This window comes from Penicillium roqueforti, assembly GCF_015533775.1.
Source record: "Penicillium roqueforti strain LCP96 04111 chromosome Unknown scaffold_01, whole genome shotgun sequence".
Lineage (NCBI taxonomy): Eukaryota > Fungi > Ascomycota > Eurotiomycetes > Eurotiales > Aspergillaceae > Penicillium > Penicillium roqueforti.
In genome coordinates this window covers 2,397,126-2,415,113 of record NW_024067565.1, presented here as the reverse complement: position 1 = coordinate 2,415,113, position 17,988 = coordinate 2,397,126, and the positions used below count along the sequence as shown (strand labels likewise).

General features: G+C 48.5%; 10 protein-coding genes across 10 annotated transcripts; 5 read left to right on the top strand and 5 right to left on the bottom strand.

Annotated features, from left to right (window-relative positions):
- Positions 1–336: 336 nt before the first annotated feature.
- On the top strand, positions 337–1,344 carry LCP9604111_1358 (glutathione S-transferase; the record flags this gene model as incomplete). Its single annotated transcript, XM_039077305.1, has 3 exons — positions 337–374; positions 426–811; positions 989–1,344. The coding sequence occupies 3 exons, from the start codon at positions 337–339 to the stop codon at positions 1,342–1,344; spliced, it is 780 nt and encodes a 259-aa protein (XP_038933906.1).
- A 388-nt stretch (positions 1,345–1,732) lies between these two features.
- LCP9604111_1357 (uncharacterized protein) lies at positions 1,733–2,263 on the top strand (the record flags this gene model as incomplete). The annotated part of the gene is made up of 4 exons (XM_039077294.1): positions 1,733–1,751; positions 1,808–1,843; positions 2,004–2,119; positions 2,210–2,263. The coding sequence occupies 4 exons, from the start codon at positions 1,733–1,735 to the stop codon at positions 2,261–2,263; spliced, it is 225 nt and encodes a 74-aa protein (XP_038933905.1).
- A 653-nt stretch (positions 2,264–2,916) lies between these two features.
- On the bottom strand, positions 2,917–3,750 carry LCP9604111_1356 (SAP18 family protein; the record flags this gene model as incomplete). Its single annotated transcript, XM_039077283.1, has 1 exon — positions 2,917–3,750. One exon carries the CDS (start codon positions 3,748–3,750, stop codon positions 2,917–2,919), a length of 834 nt encoding a protein of 277 aa, XP_038933904.1.
- A 305-nt stretch (positions 3,751–4,055) lies between these two features.
- Positions 4,056–5,209, top strand: LCP9604111_1355 (mRNA splicing protein PRP18; the record flags this gene model as incomplete). The annotated part of the gene is made up of 2 exons (XM_039077272.1): positions 4,056–4,963; positions 5,017–5,209. 2 exons carry the CDS (start codon positions 4,056–4,058, stop codon positions 5,207–5,209), a joined length of 1,101 nt encoding a protein of 366 aa, XP_038933903.1.
- Positions 5,210–5,304: 95 nt separating this feature from the next.
- On the bottom strand, positions 5,305–6,024 carry LCP9604111_1354 (chitin deacetylase CDA4; the record flags this gene model as incomplete). The annotated part of the gene is made up of 1 exon (XM_039077261.1): positions 5,305–6,024. One exon carries the CDS (start codon positions 6,022–6,024, stop codon positions 5,305–5,307), a length of 720 nt encoding a protein of 239 aa, XP_038933902.1.
- A 1,727-nt stretch (positions 6,025–7,751) lies between these two features.
- On the bottom strand, positions 7,752–8,635 carry LCP9604111_1353 (putative urea hydro-lyase/cyanamide hydratase; the record flags this gene model as incomplete). The annotated part of the gene is made up of 2 exons (XM_039077250.1): positions 7,752–7,960; positions 8,095–8,635. 2 exons carry the CDS (start codon positions 8,633–8,635, stop codon positions 7,752–7,754), a joined length of 750 nt encoding a protein of 249 aa, XP_038933901.1.
- A 319-nt stretch (positions 8,636–8,954) lies between these two features.
- LCP9604111_1352 (alpha/beta hydrolase) lies at positions 8,955–9,707 on the bottom strand (the record flags this gene model as incomplete). The annotated part of the gene is made up of 1 exon (XM_039077239.1): positions 8,955–9,707. The coding sequence occupies one exon, from the start codon at positions 9,705–9,707 to the stop codon at positions 8,955–8,957; it is 753 nt and encodes a 250-aa protein (XP_038933900.1).
- Positions 9,708–12,401: 2,694 nt separating this feature from the next.
- Positions 12,402–12,969, top strand: LCP9604111_1351 (uncharacterized protein; the record flags this gene model as incomplete). Its single annotated transcript, XM_039077228.1, has 2 exons — positions 12,402–12,413; positions 12,466–12,969. 2 exons carry the CDS (start codon positions 12,402–12,404, stop codon positions 12,967–12,969), a joined length of 516 nt encoding a protein of 171 aa, XP_038933899.1.
- A 1,292-nt stretch (positions 12,970–14,261) lies between these two features.
- LCP9604111_1350 (uncharacterized protein) lies at positions 14,262–14,539 on the bottom strand (the record flags this gene model as incomplete). The annotated part of the gene is made up of 2 exons (XM_039077217.1): positions 14,262–14,279; positions 14,339–14,539. 2 exons carry the CDS (start codon positions 14,537–14,539, stop codon positions 14,262–14,264), a joined length of 219 nt encoding a protein of 72 aa, XP_038933898.1.
- Positions 14,540–15,857: 1,318 nt separating this feature from the next.
- On the top strand, positions 15,858–17,795 carry LCP9604111_1349 (GMC family oxidoreductase; the record flags this gene model as incomplete). Its single annotated transcript, XM_039077206.1, has 2 exons — positions 15,858–16,106; positions 16,203–17,795. The coding sequence occupies 2 exons, from the start codon at positions 15,858–15,860 to the stop codon at positions 17,793–17,795; spliced, it is 1,842 nt and encodes a 613-aa protein (XP_038933897.1).
- Positions 17,796–17,988: the final 193 nt, after the last annotated feature.

The following is a 17,988-nucleotide window of genomic DNA, read 5'->3' as shown; positions in this document are numbered from 1 at the left end:
TCAACACGAACAGGTCGATAAGCCACGCAGCAAATACATAATTGACGACGGATAGTCGCCGCACCAAGCAGACATCTTCACATGATAAAATAATCACTGCACAACACAGTAAGATCTGAATCCGATTGATATAATAATCAATATTGCAACAAGATCGAAATATGAACACAAGATCAGCTAGTCTCGGCCGTTTATCCCTTCTGGGAGATAAACCTGCCTCGGTCCCATCTTGACATCATCCACGTGTGGGCACTTAAACTTGAAAGTCCTGTTTTCTTTTTTCATGACTCGACATTTTTTATTTCAACTATACAATATTCATAATATTAACAAATCATGGCCAACAATCAAGGCTGCAAGATCACACTCTATTGGTACGCCCCATCACAAATTGCTCAGAATCATACTAACTAACATAAATCCAGGCTCGAGCAATCCCGAAGCCACCGCATCCTCTGGCTCTTAGAAGAACTGAAACTGGAATATGAACTCAAGACCTTCAAACGCCGCGCCGACAAGCTCGCTCCGGCCGAGTTGAAAGAGGTCCACCCACTGGGCAAGTCACCTATAGTGACCATCCAAGCACCGGGCGCCGCAAAACCGCTAGTGCTGGCGGAGTCGGGGGCGATCATGGAATACCTCTGTGACCACTTTGGTAACGCGCGCCCGACGCTAGTACCACAACGCTACACAACGGGCAGCGAGGGCCAAGTGGGTGGAGAGACCGAGGAGTGGATGCGCTACCGCTACTTCATGCACTACGTGGAGGGCAGCCTGATGCCGTTCTTGGTCATGAGTCTTGTGAATGACAGTAAGTGTTCTTTTCTTTTCTTTTCTTTTTTTTAAGAGCGGTCAACGTGTACAATGTACATTTTCGTTCGTTCTCGCATATGCATGCATGCATGCATGGCATGGCGTTGATGGATCATGGCCCCCGATGTGTATGTTGTAACTATTATTTGAAGCAGCTGACATTTATTTTCAACAGCTATTCGGAACGCCCCTCCATTCTTCATTCGGCCTATCACCGGCATGGTTGCCGCCCAAGTGGATAATCACTTCCTCAACCGCAACATTGATGGTAATCTCGCTTTCCTTGAGGACCAGCTCCGCACGTCTCCTGAGGGTGGCGAGTACATCTGCGGTAAGGAGTTGACGGCTGCTGATATCCTGCTGAGTTTCCCGGTCATTGCTGTCACCGGGAGAGCGCTGAAGGAGCAGAAGAACAAGGATAAATACCCTCTTATAATCCAGTATGCCAAGCGCCTCGAGAACAATGAGGGGTACCAGCGTGCTGTGAAGAAGATCGAGGCGATCGAGGGGAAATTCTCGGCTTCCATGTAATTCGGGTTATGAAAGGGCGCAATGGGTTTTGGAAACTATTAATGTCTCGAGTCTTACATAGTTAACTAGTTAATTGTTTATACGCTGTGTCAGTGCATATGGAGGACATTTGGTTGGCGGATCATCTCGGATATCCTCCACACCTCTGCACGACAGAAATCGATAATGAGAACATTCAAAAAGGTTGGGAAGAACAATTAGGTATAGAGACACAATAATATGCATCTTTTCATCTCGAAATGCACAACATCGTAACTATAGACGAGCTGGGAGGACGAAAGCTGATTACATCATTCAGCTGATTCATCATCATGTGACCTTCAACTTCAATCCTAGAGACGCTTGCAATTGACGATTCTGTGTCTACGCTCCAACGCTATCCGCAACAATGGCTGGCCATAACAAGTGTGAGCTTTCAGAAATTGACGAATCCTGCGACCTGATTTGCTAATAATTGTCCCAGCCGTGATCCTTGACCCGGCCCTCCAGAGATACTATGGTACATACCCCCAACCCCATCTCCTACGATCCAGGACCCCGGACGAGCCTCGCGAATCACGCTAGCTTAACCATACCCGAGCTACTGGAGCATCTCTCTCAAAACCAGCATGCCGCGACACGATATATCTACAATTGAAGATTGACTAACGGACCCGCAGAACTCAATATCAACCGCTACAAGTACTGGCGCTGGACCCCGCGTCAGGCCTGGATCTCATTCGTCTACGCCGGCCTGATCCCCGGCATCCTAGGATACTTCGCCTACAAGACCGATGTATGGAATCCCGCATTGTTGAATTGGATTGCAATTGCACATTGTGGTCTGATCTTGCGGAGAGAGAAACACGCGCTAACGATATCGCAGGGCAAGTTCGAGTTCCGTGGCAAGCGCAGAGGAGATTCCATCGCCGAATGGTAGACATCTAGCGATAATTCAATTCCTGTTTTGTTATCGAAGCCGTACCGAGCTGCGAATGTGACATGGCGCCATATGGAGAACTACACACTGAGTGAGAGAGGTTGCGGATACTCCGAGTGTGGAAGGGGGTTTTGTTTGCCCGATGAATTCAACTCTTTTTGTGCCGGTGTCTGTCGTGGGGCCGTGTACTTTATTACAAGCATATACCGCATGGATTTCTTTTTTGTTGATTTGGTGCATGGCTGTGAAACTGGGGTTTACTTCTGAGGTTAGATGTACGACCCGGAATATTCTACGTAGTAGACGGTTTTCACTCGTTCAGTGTCCGGACTTCTGATAGGCGTCTACTCGTCACTAACCTGGATGTCATATGACTAGAGGATGAATGCCTGTCACCCTTAGCTACTCACGACGATTGAAGAGGCTGAAATCTTCAAAAGTTTAATCAAGTACACTTATTTTGTTGAAATACTGCAATATAAAGCTCTAGTCGCCTCTTTAGCCAGGAGGCACATGGTTCTTGTTTCTGTTAACGGTAGTGCATGTAGTAGATGGTACTGATTCCATTGGTCTTAAACTAAATAGTCATACATAATATGGGTATTTATCGCCCTTTTCACAAAACTGCCTTTGAGCCAGCTTTCTTTCGCTTCTCAATATGGCGCCCATCCACGACGGCCTCCACGTCCACCTTCAGGCAATCGCTCACCACGATGCCAATCACCTCGAGGCAAATTCGGAGGTCCACCACCACCACCACCTCCTCCCCCACGAGGACCACCACGACCAGGCCCTCTCGTAAAGCCATTATCCCGGAACGCGCGCATGCCACCTCCACCACCCCCTCTAGGTCCCATAATCGGACCAGATGCACCATTAAGCGCCGGCGCAACAGACCCATCCTCAAGCGGCGCGAGAATCGCGCATTCAATGTAGTCCCCAACGATGAAACGAGCCTCCTGCAGGGGCCTGTCGGCCTCGGAGCCCTGGAACCGGAGCGGGCCAGGGCGAGGTCGTGCATCCTGCTTATCTTCGTCGTCGTCTGCGCGCAATGGACTATCCCTCGGCCCAACGATCGCACTGCCTAAATCCCGGCTCAGGTATCGGCCTCGCGCATCGGGGCCGCCCATTGCGGCGCGGCGCGCGTCGGGGTAGATCAATCGGAAGCAGAGACGGGTGCCGACAGGCGGGTCGGGGAGTAATGATGGGAGGGCGGAAGTGAGGAGCTGGGAGAGCTCGCGGAGTGTGCATGATTGCCATGTGTAGATCTCCAGGTGTGGTGGGAGCGGCGCTGGAGATGCGACGGGTGATGTTGGGCGGATGGAGTTTGGGCCGCTGACTGGTCCTCCGCGACGAGATGGTGCGGGGATGCTGTAGTCGGATAGGGGGTTGTAGTTATTCACTCGGTAGAAGAGCTTCAAATGGAAAGGTGCGGTGGTCTGGCGGTTGATTGAGGGTTTTGAGCCCTCTCGCGACGGAGCAGCCATGATGATGGTAGGGCAGTCCCGAGGACGGCAAGAAACAGAAGATAATGAGATATCCGATCAGTTGAATGTAGATTAAAGCTTGGATAAATGTCCTTGAAGGTAAATGTTCGGTGTATTTTGGTTGAGGGGAGTTGACTGGAGGAAACAAATGCGGCGTCGAAAGCTGCGGGTGACGTGCAAAGCCGAACATTCTTTTCCTGCCTCCACACTCCATCTTCTTCTCTTGACGCAACTCTACTTTATTGTCTCGATTCTTTTAACTGAGCTACAGTCGAATTATTCAGCAGCTCGCTGCATCACCCAACATGGATTTCGCCGCGTTGATGTCCAAGGAGATCTCTAAGGCTAAGGGTAGTGATTCCTCCAAACCATCCGCCAAAGACACCGCAAAAAGCTCCCCAGTACCAGCAAAGAAATATATGCGACGAGGCGATGTCGAAGCTGCCCGCATTCAAGCCTACAAAGAAGAGCAAGAGAGACTTGCACGCGAACGTGAAGAGCGCATGGCGAACAAGCGCAAGCTCGAAGACGAAGAAGCGGATCGAAACCGAGAACGCGAGGAGAAGAAGCGAAGACTAGCCGAGGAGTCCAAGACGAGAAGAGAACAAGAAGAATCAGCCAAAGAACGTGAACGGCGGCGGAGACTCGGTCTGCCCGAGCTGCCTGAGAACACCCCAGCCGACGGCGACGAAGAGGAAGATATCGAGGAGGAGGAGCTTATTGCAAAATTACGAGAGTTGAATGCGCCAATAATATTGTTTGGAGAGGACTACCGAGCCCGTCTTCGACGATATCGTCGTCTGGTTCAACGTGCCGCTATTCCCAAGAAGAAGGTGACCGATGGACCTATCCCTACCACTCTGGAGCCTGTGCCTGGTGGACAGATGATCATCCCGGCCAAGATCCCGAAAGACCAAGAGGGCCGTCTGTTCCTTTTCCGGCAGTTGGGATCTTACTTCAACATGGTTTTGTCAGAATGGGAACTGGCACTTGCGAAGCGTGATGTTTCTGTGCGGGAAAGCTTCCAGGGAAAACAAGCGTTCAATGCCATGACTCAATCACGCGAGAATATGACACCGTTGTTTCGCCTCTTCGAGAAGGCTGAGCTAGAGGACGGGCTGTTGGAGCCGATCGTTGAAATCGTTCACAAGGCGCAGCAGCGGCGATATGTCGATGCAAATGATGCTTACCTACGAGTGAGCATCGGTAAAGCGTATGTTGACCCACACCCTGTTAAATTTAAAACCGGCACTAACATGTGTATAGAGCATGGCCTATCGGTGTGACCATGGTTGGTATTCACGAGCGATCTGCACGAGAGAAGCTGCATCAAAGTGACCAGCAGGCACACATTCTGAGTGACGAGATTACTCGCAAATATCTACAGAGTATCAAGCGCTGCTTGAGCTTTGCGCAAGTCCGCTGGCCCCCGGAGGATCAATTGCAGATGATGGGCTAGCCTGTTGAGAATAGTGTCCGAATATACCCATAGTGTTTCGAGAAGAAATATGTAAATTGATAGCCCGCAATATTTATTCGCCATCAACTTGAACATCAATTTACGCCAATCTCTTTCAATAACCCAGAGACTGTGACAACGCGGTACCCTCTGCGGTCCAGCTCCGGCAACACCTTCTGTAACATAGGCACCGTCCACTCCCTGCGATCGTGGCAGACAATAATACTGCCTGGCTTAACCATACTCAAAATATGGCTCGCGTTCAGTTTCCAAAATGGCACCTGCGGATCATGCGGATACACATCGCCAAGCACCAGCCGATATCCCAGCTCCTTTACAAGCGTTCGCATCCGGGAGCTGAAAACCCCCGAGCCAGGCCGAAAGAGCCAATTCTCAGGTTCTGTCTTTCCAGCCGCGACATAGGCTTCCTGGATTCCAGCATGGACTGTCCGCATCTGATCTGCCAAGACGTCATCGCTGAGTGCACGCGATGGCTCATCATACATGGCATGGTTGGCGAGTTCGTTGCCAGCCCGGACGAGGTCAGCCAAGACAGATTCGTGTCCTGGGATCTGAGATCCTATCACGAAGAAAGTCGCAGCTGCATTGTACGATTCCAATAGACGGAGGATTGCAGGTGTGTGTATGGAGGGCGCATCGTCAATCGTTAACGCAACCACTTTTTTGTCTGTGTCTACGCGGAAAAGTACATCCGGCCAGCGCCGTTGACAGTAACGAATGAGTAGACTTGGAGGTTTGTATATGTAATAAAATGGCACGAGGAGGAATAACGTGGCGAGGATGGCTCGAAGCATGTTTGGCTTCTGTGGAGGATTCATGAAGGTGTGTTGTCCGAGTTCGGGGAGATATCTATCTCTACACCAACTGGACAATTTCGCTACTTTGGGATTGAAGTATAGTAACTTGCTCATTTTATTGTGCTTTTCAGTTCCTAGAGATGAATGCAAGCGGGCAGATCAATTCATCTCCCTGGACTACGCCTCGTTTACTATTATTATTATGGGACAGGAGACGAAGAAGGAATGGTAAGAGGAAATTGTGAGTAGCAGTAGGCAGGGGTGAGGCCCCTACACCTGGTAGGAGAGCTTTCGTAACCTCTCCATCTGTGCTTTTGTTGGGTTGGTGTCTGACGGACCGAAGTCTGACCCCCGCCACCAGTGGGATCAGCATCCATGGTATCCCCGCTTATCGATCCAACTGGTACAGATCTTGACAATTTCAGCACGATCTTTTATCTTCCTGGAAGATGTTGTAGGGTTAGAATGCTTCTCCAATGTCCAGCATGTATCGTGTGATAGAGTAAAATGCATCTCAGCGTTCCTCTTTGCGCGAAGAAAACAGTCCAGAAATGGAATTTTCAATGACCCTGAGATCTGATGGCCGCTCGAATTGGGACCTCGAATTGGGGTGATACATATGGCTTGGATGGGCTTGACAGAATCCCTGTCAGCTGTCCACTTTTCAATGGTGATAGTCTTCCTCCCCTCCGAGCGACTCTTAGTCAATGAGAATTTGGCCTCTTGGTTTGACTCGTTCAGGCAGAATAAAACATCTTGTTTCAATTTAGTCAATGGTTCAGACCATTCTGCTTTCAGGACCACTGTTGGCCATTTTAGGCCTCTTCCAGGCGGGCGACTTGCAGGCTTCCAGCAACAATCTGGGCTCTTCTCCGTTGTGGACCCCTGGACGCCTGCACTCTCCCTTCCTATGAGATGACTCCATAGTTGATCGTGGTGAGATTGAATGCGAGTGTCGCTTATTGAGAGTCAGCTGAGGAGGTGAGTTGGGGTGAGCAGAAGTGGGAGTGAAGTGGGAATGAACTAGGAGTGAACTGGCAGTCTGGGAGTGAGAGGAGTAAATGAGACCATTCAGTGACCAGCTTACGGCAGATTTTTGGGTCCATCGCAATAACCAATGTATAAGCCCCTGGGATCTCGGTGGCCTTAAGCTTCCAGATAGTCATTGCGGAGCGAAGTGACTGATTCAAATTTCCAAGGCCATGTAGGGATCCGGGGACGATGTAATAGGCCAACGCCTGCTCGGTAGCCGCACGGCGTTTAGAACGCTCTCTCTTTTTGGCATCTCGACAAGATTGATACTGATCGGTCTCTCGATTGCTAGCGCGCGAGCGAAATAGCTCCAAAGGACGCGAGTGACCGCGTCTAGTGCATGTTTTGAAAGCCATAATGATAGAATAAATGCATTTTGATTGGTGCATAAAGAACGAGCTAGCCAGCACTAGCTCATTTACCTGGTCACATGATGGGATATTCAGACGTATCTTGGTCACATGACATACACCTAAGACCTTGTGATTTATTATTGCTCCGCTTCGCTCCGCAATAATACGATTCCTGATGTATGGATTTAAGATATACTTATATTTCTTGAAGCCTAATATATCTTTGTAAAAATATAGGTCATCGGAAGAATGCAAGCTCGGTTGTCAACTTTTATTGTTAGCGTCTAGGAGCTATATGAGCTCCATGCCAGATATTCTTTGGAAATCCTCGAGATGCCATCATTCATAGGGTGCCATCAGAGTATTTCCTAGCACCTTACTGGGGAATTCGTCTTCGCCAAGTGTAGTTGTGTGTGCCCAGGGCTTAAGCCGATTCTCTTCATGAACGGTACTAGCGAAGCACCCACTCCATTTCAGACGAGGGAAATGGGTGGAAACATCTCGGATAGTCGAGGGATGAATGAGATTGGCATAAGAGCCAGTGTTGTCTGTTTTCCAGCTAGTTAGAGCCAACATTTGTACACTTGTTGGGGCCAGTAAATAGTGCTACGCCATTTTGGTCGCTGTTCAAGGAATAATATGTTATGCCAAAACAATCAATTCTGATAGAGGGTCAACATACCGAAGATTGTTGCCAGCTGAAGCAGTTGACCGAGAGCTGTGATTTTACCTTTCTCGCACAAGTCTTGATGCCGGATGATTGCTTCCACCACGCTCTCTGCCTGATCTTTCGGGGCGACTGCGACCGGGCTTCCTGCAAAGGAAGGCTGTAGGTTCTGCAGAACTTCCAGTGCTTTCAGGCCCCCGAAGGTCTCAAAGCTCAATTTAGTGGCCTCTAAGTTAGGTCCGGTTGTTCCGATATCGTGAAGCAGGCAGGCAAGGAAGTATGTTTCATCAGTAAATGTCCATTTGGGGAATCTGTACCGCTTAATCGCAAGCCCAAAGTGATAAACGCGAAGGGAATGGTTGTATGTCGGCTCAGGAAGATGAGATTTTGCATATTCATTGATTCGCTGGGCGAGGGACGTTGCTGGAATCGGGACTTCGGTCACTGCAATCGATGGGGCTGGTGTTACTGGAGGATCTGTTGCGAGAAGAGTAGTAGCTGATGATAAAACGGCTGTAAAGCCATAGGCTGAGATTGGGTCATCGGCTGGCCACATCTTTTGATAGTTGGAAAGAAAGTCGAGATGAGAAGGATAGCTCTAGTCAATGCCACCGAATTGCTGCCCGGGGTACAACTTTGGAGCTCAAGAAGAACATCCATCAATTATTCAGCTATCTATTTTTTTAGATAGTGTGAGGTATATGATTTTCATGGGCATCCTTATATATTTTACGGGGTAGTTCCACGATATTCATGTTTATACCAAATATTCTTATGTTAATTCGATCATCCAAGTAAATTCATCACTGATATCTAATGCTATTCACTCATATCAAAACATTGAATCACAACACATTGTAAACTCATCCAAAAAATCAAACAACCTCCCCAGCAGCCCGACGAATCGCCGCAGTAACTTCATCAGGCTTGCTGAGGAATGGGCTGTGAGATGCGTCCACTGTCTCTGTCTTAATGTCATATCCACCGGCTGTTCCTTCGACCATTCCCTTTTGAATCTCAATGGGAATAGCAGCATCCTGAAGACAGTACATGTAAGTACTTGGCACATCTCTCCACGCGGCATAGGTGCAAGGGCTGTGCATGGTCTGATAACTGTGAGGCTTGATGTCGGCAAGACAAGTCTCAATCTGGGCGGGAGTAAGGTCGTTGTAGAATGTTCCCACGGGATCGGCAGGATTGACTTGCAACTTGTCGTCGCTGACAACAAACCACGGGAGGTCACTTCCACCAAAGGCACCAATCAGCGAATCTCCTTCCTTGATGATGAAAGAGGAACAGTAGAAGAGATGCGTGACGCCTCCGGGAAGACCGTTCTTCTCGCGTGTCTTGATGTCTAGGCCTTTGATTGCCTCGCTTCCGGGCAAGCCACCGTAAGAGTGAACTATCAAGACGACCTTTTGGCCGGCATCCACTGCTCGTTCGATCCGGGAGCGAATTTGCGCAACGTCCGCATCGAAGTTCAAGAGATACTCGGATGGGCCAACGGAGGGCAAGTGAACTTTGTCGGTTTTGTAGTTGACTGCTTCCAGGCGTTCCACAACGGGGTCGTAGTAGTCAGGGCCGTGCCACGCGCCGGGAACGAAGATAAGGGTGGTGGATTCAGCCATGTTTCAGGGAATAGAATGAAGTGAGGGATTATTAGTTAGAAATGAGGTGTAGGAAAGTATGGATCAGAGATTCGTAGGACGAGGAGAGATGTTATATAAGGAAGAAACGGTCCTCTACCCGATTATCGGGAGTAATTATGTCGGAAGACATTCGGAATAGAGATCTACACTGGGAAATGAGTACGAAATGGCGTCTAAGGCATTTCGACCGGCAACTGAAGGGGGAAGACCGTTGGGACCAACCGGTTTCCGTTAGTATGTATGGGGCCATATTTCACATTAAACGAGTGGGCTAATAACAGTGGGGAAAAGGGGGGAAATGAGAAAACCGTTTCATTTTTAATTTGAGTATAACTAGGATAAAGTAAGCCATGGGACAGTACGTCGTAGATCATAGTTAATTTGAAGTATATAGTAGTTGGCCTAGCATATAGAGACAGGGATTGTATATGCAGCCCTAATAGATAACAGGGTTAGCTGCTGATCGCATTGGATAAGGGGTGACTAGTCCTCATATTCGAGCCTTTACCTTTCTCCAAGGCTTAAACGGTTGGCGTATTATTGTGGTTTCTATTGGAGGATAATAATAAGCCCTGACAGCCTGGATCCTGACGAGGTGCTCAACATTGGTTTTCTGTTTCATCCCAATCTCAACGTGTGAACGTATCGACTTCTTCTTTTAGCAACTACGCAATCAAGATCACCACTAGTTAAATAGATGGCTTAATGTGGAAAGCCAACTATCCCGCTGTCGCAACGTCGCTTGAAAGAATGAATGCCCACGCCAGAAAAGAAACCATTCACTAAATTGCCCCACCAGTGCGATGAAGGATCACCATCGTATCCAATGTATGCGGGCTCAAGTGGATTGTCCAGGGTATCGAGATCCATAATGCCATTGTACTAATTTTTGCAGGATCAAACAAGTTTCAGCAGCCACGCAAAACGCGCATAGTCGCCACTAGCAACACTAGCACCCCCCACTAACAACGCTCAAAACGTCACCCCGCCAATAAACAGTCTGGTTTACCCAGTCCAGAAATTAGCAAAGGGTCATATCTTCGTGAACTCCATGTCCGGTGATCCCTACGGGGCCCCATGCCCTATCCGCTGCCTTGGATGAACACTCGGAATTCCCCCTTGATCACCGCGCTGGCCGCAGTGGGATTAGCGGCCGTGTTGAACATACGTTTTTCTCCACAAATGGAGCTCCGAGCTAGGAAAAAGTATACGAACGCACTATCTCAGACCAATTATGCACTCAGAAACCCTATTCGCCCCAGGACAGATGATACGAGTATGTTTGGAGGCGCCGAGTTGATCCCGCTTGACTAATAGGGGTTCTCTAAAGGTAATAACATGCAGCGATCACTCTTTTACAGACCGATGGGCTAAGCAAATGGACGGTGCCAAAACATGATTGAACATCGAGGCTCGGAACAATTGACTTGACCAGAGGGTTTGGGTTTGTTCACAAATCTGCACAAATTGGATGCTTACCACTTACCACCCGATGCCTCGACCACAACAGCCTCGCGCTTGACCCCGTCACACAGGCACCACGAACTGCGCACATGGACAACATCGATAATCTGCTTATACTTATACAGGATCCCGCCGAACTTCACCTTGACGAAAAGACCATCGGCAATAATTCGCTGTTGATGGAGGCCGGTGCCCCACAATGAGGAATTTTCAAGTGGCTTCATAACTTCGGGATGCACTTCATGCATTAGGTGTCGCGCAGAGCGAGCATTGATCCAAACAACACTTACAGAAAGACTGCGATTCACATCATAACTATCGCCACACGGTGCGGATGATAGGCTCTCGAACCTTGACTGTTTTATACCCCCACGAGGGAGGTGCAGTAAGTGGCATTGATATGAGGTCCATGTCAAGGATTAGAGCACGGGGGATAATCTCCGGGCTCTAATCATTAAGGGCTGCGCAAAATTTAGTCAATTGGGAAGCTTGGCCGCTCACTACTCTCTACCTCGTTGCCCGCTGAGACCGACGATACCAGCCCTCCGAGAGCCCCGTCTCCGCCCAAGCGGTGCGCAGTTCGCGAGGTCCGAGGAGATTTCGATCAGCGCGAGAGTATCTGCCACGACATGCTCTCCGCGTGCTAGAGGTCACGGTGACATGTCGCTGTCGCTGTCCTGGCGGTAAGCTACGGCTAGGGAGTGACTGGCGCCAGGGGGCCGACATTGGCGATGACGGAAAAGAGGAAGAAGCAATTATCCACGAGAGGGCGATTGGCATCGACTAGTAAATGCGAAAGGACTCTAGATAGCAAGCAGCTGGGAAACAAGAAGAACAAGGAGAGTAAAATGATTGTAGCGGCCTAGTTTAGGCCCGCGTCTAACGGCGGGCAAAAGACGGGCGGAGTCTCAATGAGTCAGGCATGAAAGGCGATGTAGGCGCTAACTATGTTAAGTCTCTATGGTCTTTTCAGTGCTGATTAGGTAGCATGTCTATGACGACTGGTCTAAATGAGACGACACAATAGGCTAGGGATTCTATTAACAAGCCAGCGAATATCCCTCTAATCGAAAATCCTCGCTTTCTCTCAAACAAATTAGTTACTATTGTAACCATCTGCATGATTGTCTATCATATGACTTTATGATCGCTGACATATGCTTGCTTCTTTCCTTTGTTACAAGGTTGTTTGCTAGGTTGTTGCCTCCCATGGCAGAAACGGTAAGTCAAGTATTATCAACATGGTTACTCGCAAGCTGCTAACTAGTATTAGCACTTAACCAACCGTGCCATCTACGAAGAGATCGATCGTACCAAACGAAACGACCCCGACGCAACAATCTATGGAGTTTGGAACTTTATTCTTGCCCTCCAATTTCCCTGCTCTGCCGGCTACGTGACCCGCTTCCATGGCGAAAATGAACTCTTATTCCGTACGTATCATTATATGGATTTTAAAACAATTCCCACCAATTTTCTTGTTGTCCAATGCAAGAGACAGAGCCTACAGGCCCGGCCATCGGGTTGGGAGGAAGGGGTGAACCAATTGACTCAATACCTGAGCGACACACACGGCAAACGTCCAATCTGGCTCCGCCGCCCAGTTTACGGCTTTGTCGCCATCGGAAAATTGATGAGAGTGTTCAAGTACGACGATGAGAACGAATGTGTTCTCAATTGGGGACTACCTGGCTATCCTAGTGGCAATATCTATCACTTGGTGGACGACGATGTTTTGATCCAACAAATCCTAGACTACATTCGTGCGAATCACTAAGGATTTGTGCCGATACTGGCAGAACATTTCTACCTGATTTCGTGAATGCAATGCTGGCAGTTGTTGCAACAAGAGAACTTAATATGATCCAACAGATTGTACCACACTCGGTGTCATTGGCTACTATCGTAGGAAGTGTAGCTAGTCTTATCACGTGAAGATGGTTCTGGTTGTTGATTCAGATACATGGATTACGCTCCGGTCCATTGATTTCACGAGATCAGTAATTCTAACCTGATAAAACAGCCCTGCTGAACATCATTTTCAAATCAGAGCCAAGCCACAATACCCAATGCCCCAATAAGAGAAAGGAGCAATGACCAACAGCAAATACGAATAAGCATATCTAAGCTTCCCGGGTTCCATGCGGAACATCACCCGCCTTTCCTACTTGAGACTAGCACTATATATATATGTGGGCCATCGAAAGCCCTACCCTTGCCGCAAAAATGAGTAAACTAATGCCACCATGAGTCGTGATTCAAGAAATCCACTTCCTTAAATAATGTTGTCTTCCTGGAAGGCTTTGGGTCATATGGAGAAAGCAGGATACGTCATTTGTTCAGACTTGCGAACGCTTCGAGGCTGATTACAATAAAACTGGAGGTTCGGAGGGTTGATATATATTTCGATCAAGGCTCGTTGGTTCCTTCCTTTCCTGTGGGAGTCGTTCCTTCCTGATCCATAAGCCAGTTGCAGGGCAAGGGCACAAAAGCCTACAATGGCCCCGATCCCTGTTCTTTTTCTTTCCTTCCCCCCTCATGTTCAATATTCTAGTTAGAATGCACTATTTTTCCTGAAGACCCCCGCACGTAACAATTTATACATACCACCCTAGTGCAAAGTTAATCAGTGCAAATACTACGACATGTATTCAGCTAAACAGTTCTACTTGAGGCTACTCCATCGTTCTCGATCTAGGGATATCCCAATGGCGCACTCCTATTTATTATCAGTGGGACAAACTATATATGAATCTCTACAAGCTTGATTCTGATACTTGGAAACAGCGCGTATAATTAGCGGAGGTAAAAAGTCACTGCATTTGAATGAAGATATCGGAAAGCCCTATGGACCAAAAATCAAACATTTGCAGAGACCTAGACAAGCCTAAATCGGCCTCGGCCTTTATCCCCCATTTTCTCTATATGTCCAGCTTTCCGAGAAGGGCATTACACCCGTAGGAGCTGCCAGACGAATCATCAGCGAATGCGAGGGACTACCTCTTCTAGACGGGCTTATACCTTATCAACATCGACCTCGGTTGGAAAGGAAGTAGGAATTGACCCCAACTAGAAGTTGGCGCAGTGCTATTTTCGAGTTAGTTATCCATGTGGGCACAATTCGTAACGTTTAAATTCAAACTCACCTGGCAGTGAAGAGCGATGCACTGGGCCATGACAGTGCCACAGTTGCCTTCAGCCTCACAGGAAGCGAGTTGGTTCCTGATGGTCACGCAGCTCGCCTGACGCTTGTCCAAGGCAGCAGCATCGGCGGCTTCGGCGGGTTCGGCTGGAGCGGCCAGCGACAGGCCGGCAAGAGCAGCGTAGAGAAGGACGGTGAGACGCATGATGGATGGTTGGGTGGTTGGATGGTTGGATAGTTGAACAGTGGCTTGTTTTTAAGATTCATGCCAATGCGGGCTTGTACCTGGCTTTATATAAGTTGAGAAGGACGAGATAGGCTGAAGTCCCGACTTTACCGAATGGTCTGATTAATCTATATTCGGCTCTAACTCCGTACCTCGTTGGGGTGGGTTAGATGGATAACCAAGTAACTTGTCTATTTTGCAAAAAGCACCCTCATTTACATGTGGCTTTGTTCCCCACAGTAAATTTCTTAGTCTTACTTAGTCACACATTTTTCGGACTATATAACTAACTACTATTTTTATCAGACTGTCACACCGCCGTAAGCTAGGATAGGCAATTTAATTAGAAACGCTGATGCTTTCCAAGGTTGTCCGGTGGCCACGATGTTCGGATTTAGCAGGATGAAAGTAGATATCTGTGCATCTGGCATAATCATCTATGAACTAGACCTAATGAAAGGTTTCGGCCGTAATGGACTGTCCTTTTACTTAATTAAGCAAAGATCGGTGCGAACTGATGTTGAGGGGTGAGATAAGATCGATGTCACTGTCCATAATGCCAAGAATCAGCCAATCAAGCAATTTTCTCCACTTTTAAGGCCGGAATAGCTACTGGATGGCCGCGGTGAGATTTAGTCCATTGTACCTCGGTACCTCCCAGGAAGCCGGAATCATAGAAGTGCTTTGTGCTTCGACCTCCTTATTCCCCGAGAATATATAAAAAACCAAAGATATAGCAGTTATGCCAAATTTGCTCGGTGAAACAAATGTCCTTAATAGGTCTACGGAAAGAAAAGTCGGACATGCAGGGAAGTGGAGTCCTTTTTTTATCTGATGGTCTTAGAACAAGTCAGACCCCGTCAGATCCCCACTCTCTTACAAATCCCGATCATTAACTTTCGTTTTCGTATTTCTGATGACAACCACGTGCTTGTACGATGATTGGCTAAGCTTTCTCGGTCGGGACCCTGCAGGACTCTGCAGGTACGGATACAAGTTTCAAAAATACACTGTCTGTAAGACCCTGTAAGGCGGTGTATGTTACCGGACCATCGTCGTGGTCGAAACCCTAAGCTCCACTTCTGACAGCCCGGATACTAATTCCGCATTCAGGCGTCCACGGAGTATAAGAGGCATGTACGGAGTACGGAGTACGGGGTTTATAATCTGACAGCTCTGGCCTTGTAGATATGACGACACGACTCTGACTTAGTATCAGCATAAATAGCTTGCCATTTCCTCTGCAGATCTCATTGTGTATATACTTTCAACGACAACATACATTCTGCTGCTCATCATGAAGGCTGATTACTCATTTCCCACTTGTAGCGAATTCTTAGCCACGGAATTCGATTATCTCATTATTGGCGGTGGTACTGCTGGACTTGTCCTTGCTAATCGGTTGAGCGAGAATCCGAATGTCGTTGTCGGGGTGATTGAGGCTGGAAAAGCCAAGCTGGACGACAACAATGTACTCTCCCCGACTGGCATATCGGCCATGTTGCATAACGAAGAGTATGATTGGAAGTTCAAGACAATACCGCAAGTATGTTGGCGTTGTTACGATAACCCTTCCATGCCCGGGAAGCCTAATCAATTTGAAATAAGTACATGAGCTGACATATCCCTTGAACCAAACCAGGCGGGGAACAAGGACGAAATTCATCATCTCCCCCGTGGCAAGTTGCTTGGAAGCTCAAGCGCCGTCAACTTCATGGCCTACGTTCGTCCATCGGCCTCTGATATCGATTCGTGGGGTGAAGAGAATGCCGGATGGTCATGGAACGACTTAGAGCCCTACTACCTGAAGCACGAAGACCTCCAACACCCACTGAATAGTACAAAAAATTTAGTACACCTGTCTTCAGCTTCTCATGGGCAAGAGGGTCCTATTCGACTCTCTATGCCACCCTCGCCAATTCCATTCGAGCAATCTATTTTCACAGGCCTCGAAAACACTTCAGGGATTCCAAGATCCGACGATCCTTACGGTGGCCAACATATAGGCGCTTTTGAAAGCCTGTCAAACATTGACCGCAGCGGCGGGCAAGTGCGCCGCAGCTATTCTGCTTCTGCGTATCTGATCCCTGCCCTCGAACGTCCAAACTTGAAAATCCTGACCGAAGCATCTGTCAGTCGGATTATTTTCGACCACATTGGTGAGGCAACAAGGGCAAGCGCAGTGGAATTTTGGCACGGAGGCGAGCAGCACAAGGTCAAAGCAAGCCAAGAGATCATCCTGTCAGCGAGCACTATCCAAAGTCCTCGAATCCTTGAGCTCTCTGGAATTGGAAACCGAGCCATTCTTCAATCTGCCGGCATCGATCCAATCGTCGACCTGCCCGCCGTGGGGGAAAACCTACAAGAACACCCCATGACATCCGCCGTATACGAACTCGTGCCGGATATTGTGACCATGGATTCCTTGTTTCTAGACCATAATCTTCTTCAGCAACAAACCAAGCTGTTGGCAGACACCCAAAACGGACTCCTCGCAGGCTGCATGGGCCTGACAGGGTTCCTTCCCTACGCATCCCAAGTCCCAAAGACGGCAATCGAGGCCACAGTCGCCGCCGTGGAAGCCCCAGAGGAGGGGGACAAATTCCGAGAAAGCTATCGCAAGCACATCGTATCCAGCCTACGAGATGCCGACTTCGCAACGATCCAATACTACGGCATTCCCGGCCATTTCAATCTCGCCAGCGGCCATTCTAACCAAGGCCTGCTGCTGCCGGGAGCACCGAAAGGTCGCAATGCATGCTACACCATGTTGATCAGTGCCATGTATCCCGCTTCGCGCGGCAGTACGCATATATCACCAAGGGGATCCCTCCAAGGACCCCCTGATATCGATCTAGGCATACTCACGCACCAGGCCGATGTTGATGTCTTGGCAGCTGGCTTGGCTTTCGTGGACAAGGTGTTCTCGTCCAAGGATGTGGCTGGCAGTGTGCTGGGACGTGTTGATCCGCCGCCGGCTGTGAACTTGCAGGTCCCTGCTGAGGCTCAGCAGTTTGCCCGTGAGCGGATTATGCCCTTCAATCATATTTTGGGGACGTGCGCAATGGGTCCTGTGGTTGATAATAGACTGCGGGTGAAATCGGTGGAAGGACTGCGGGTGGTCGATGCGAGCGTTTTTCCGTCGCAGATCAGTGGGAACATCATTTCTACTGTGTATGCTATTGCGGAGAAAGCGGCTGATATGATCAAGGAGGATGGACCGAAATTTAGGTGATCGCTAGTACTGCTTACCTCTCTTGTCTAACCAGGAATGTCAATATCACTTCGGTAGTTTCATTTGATGTTCTACTGCATCTTGGATTTGGGATTTTGTAGGTTTCATTGTAGTTTGGAGGAGCACGCAGGGAACAAAATCCTTTAGAAACAAGATAGATAAACAATATATATGCCTTTCTTGGCGTGTCTAG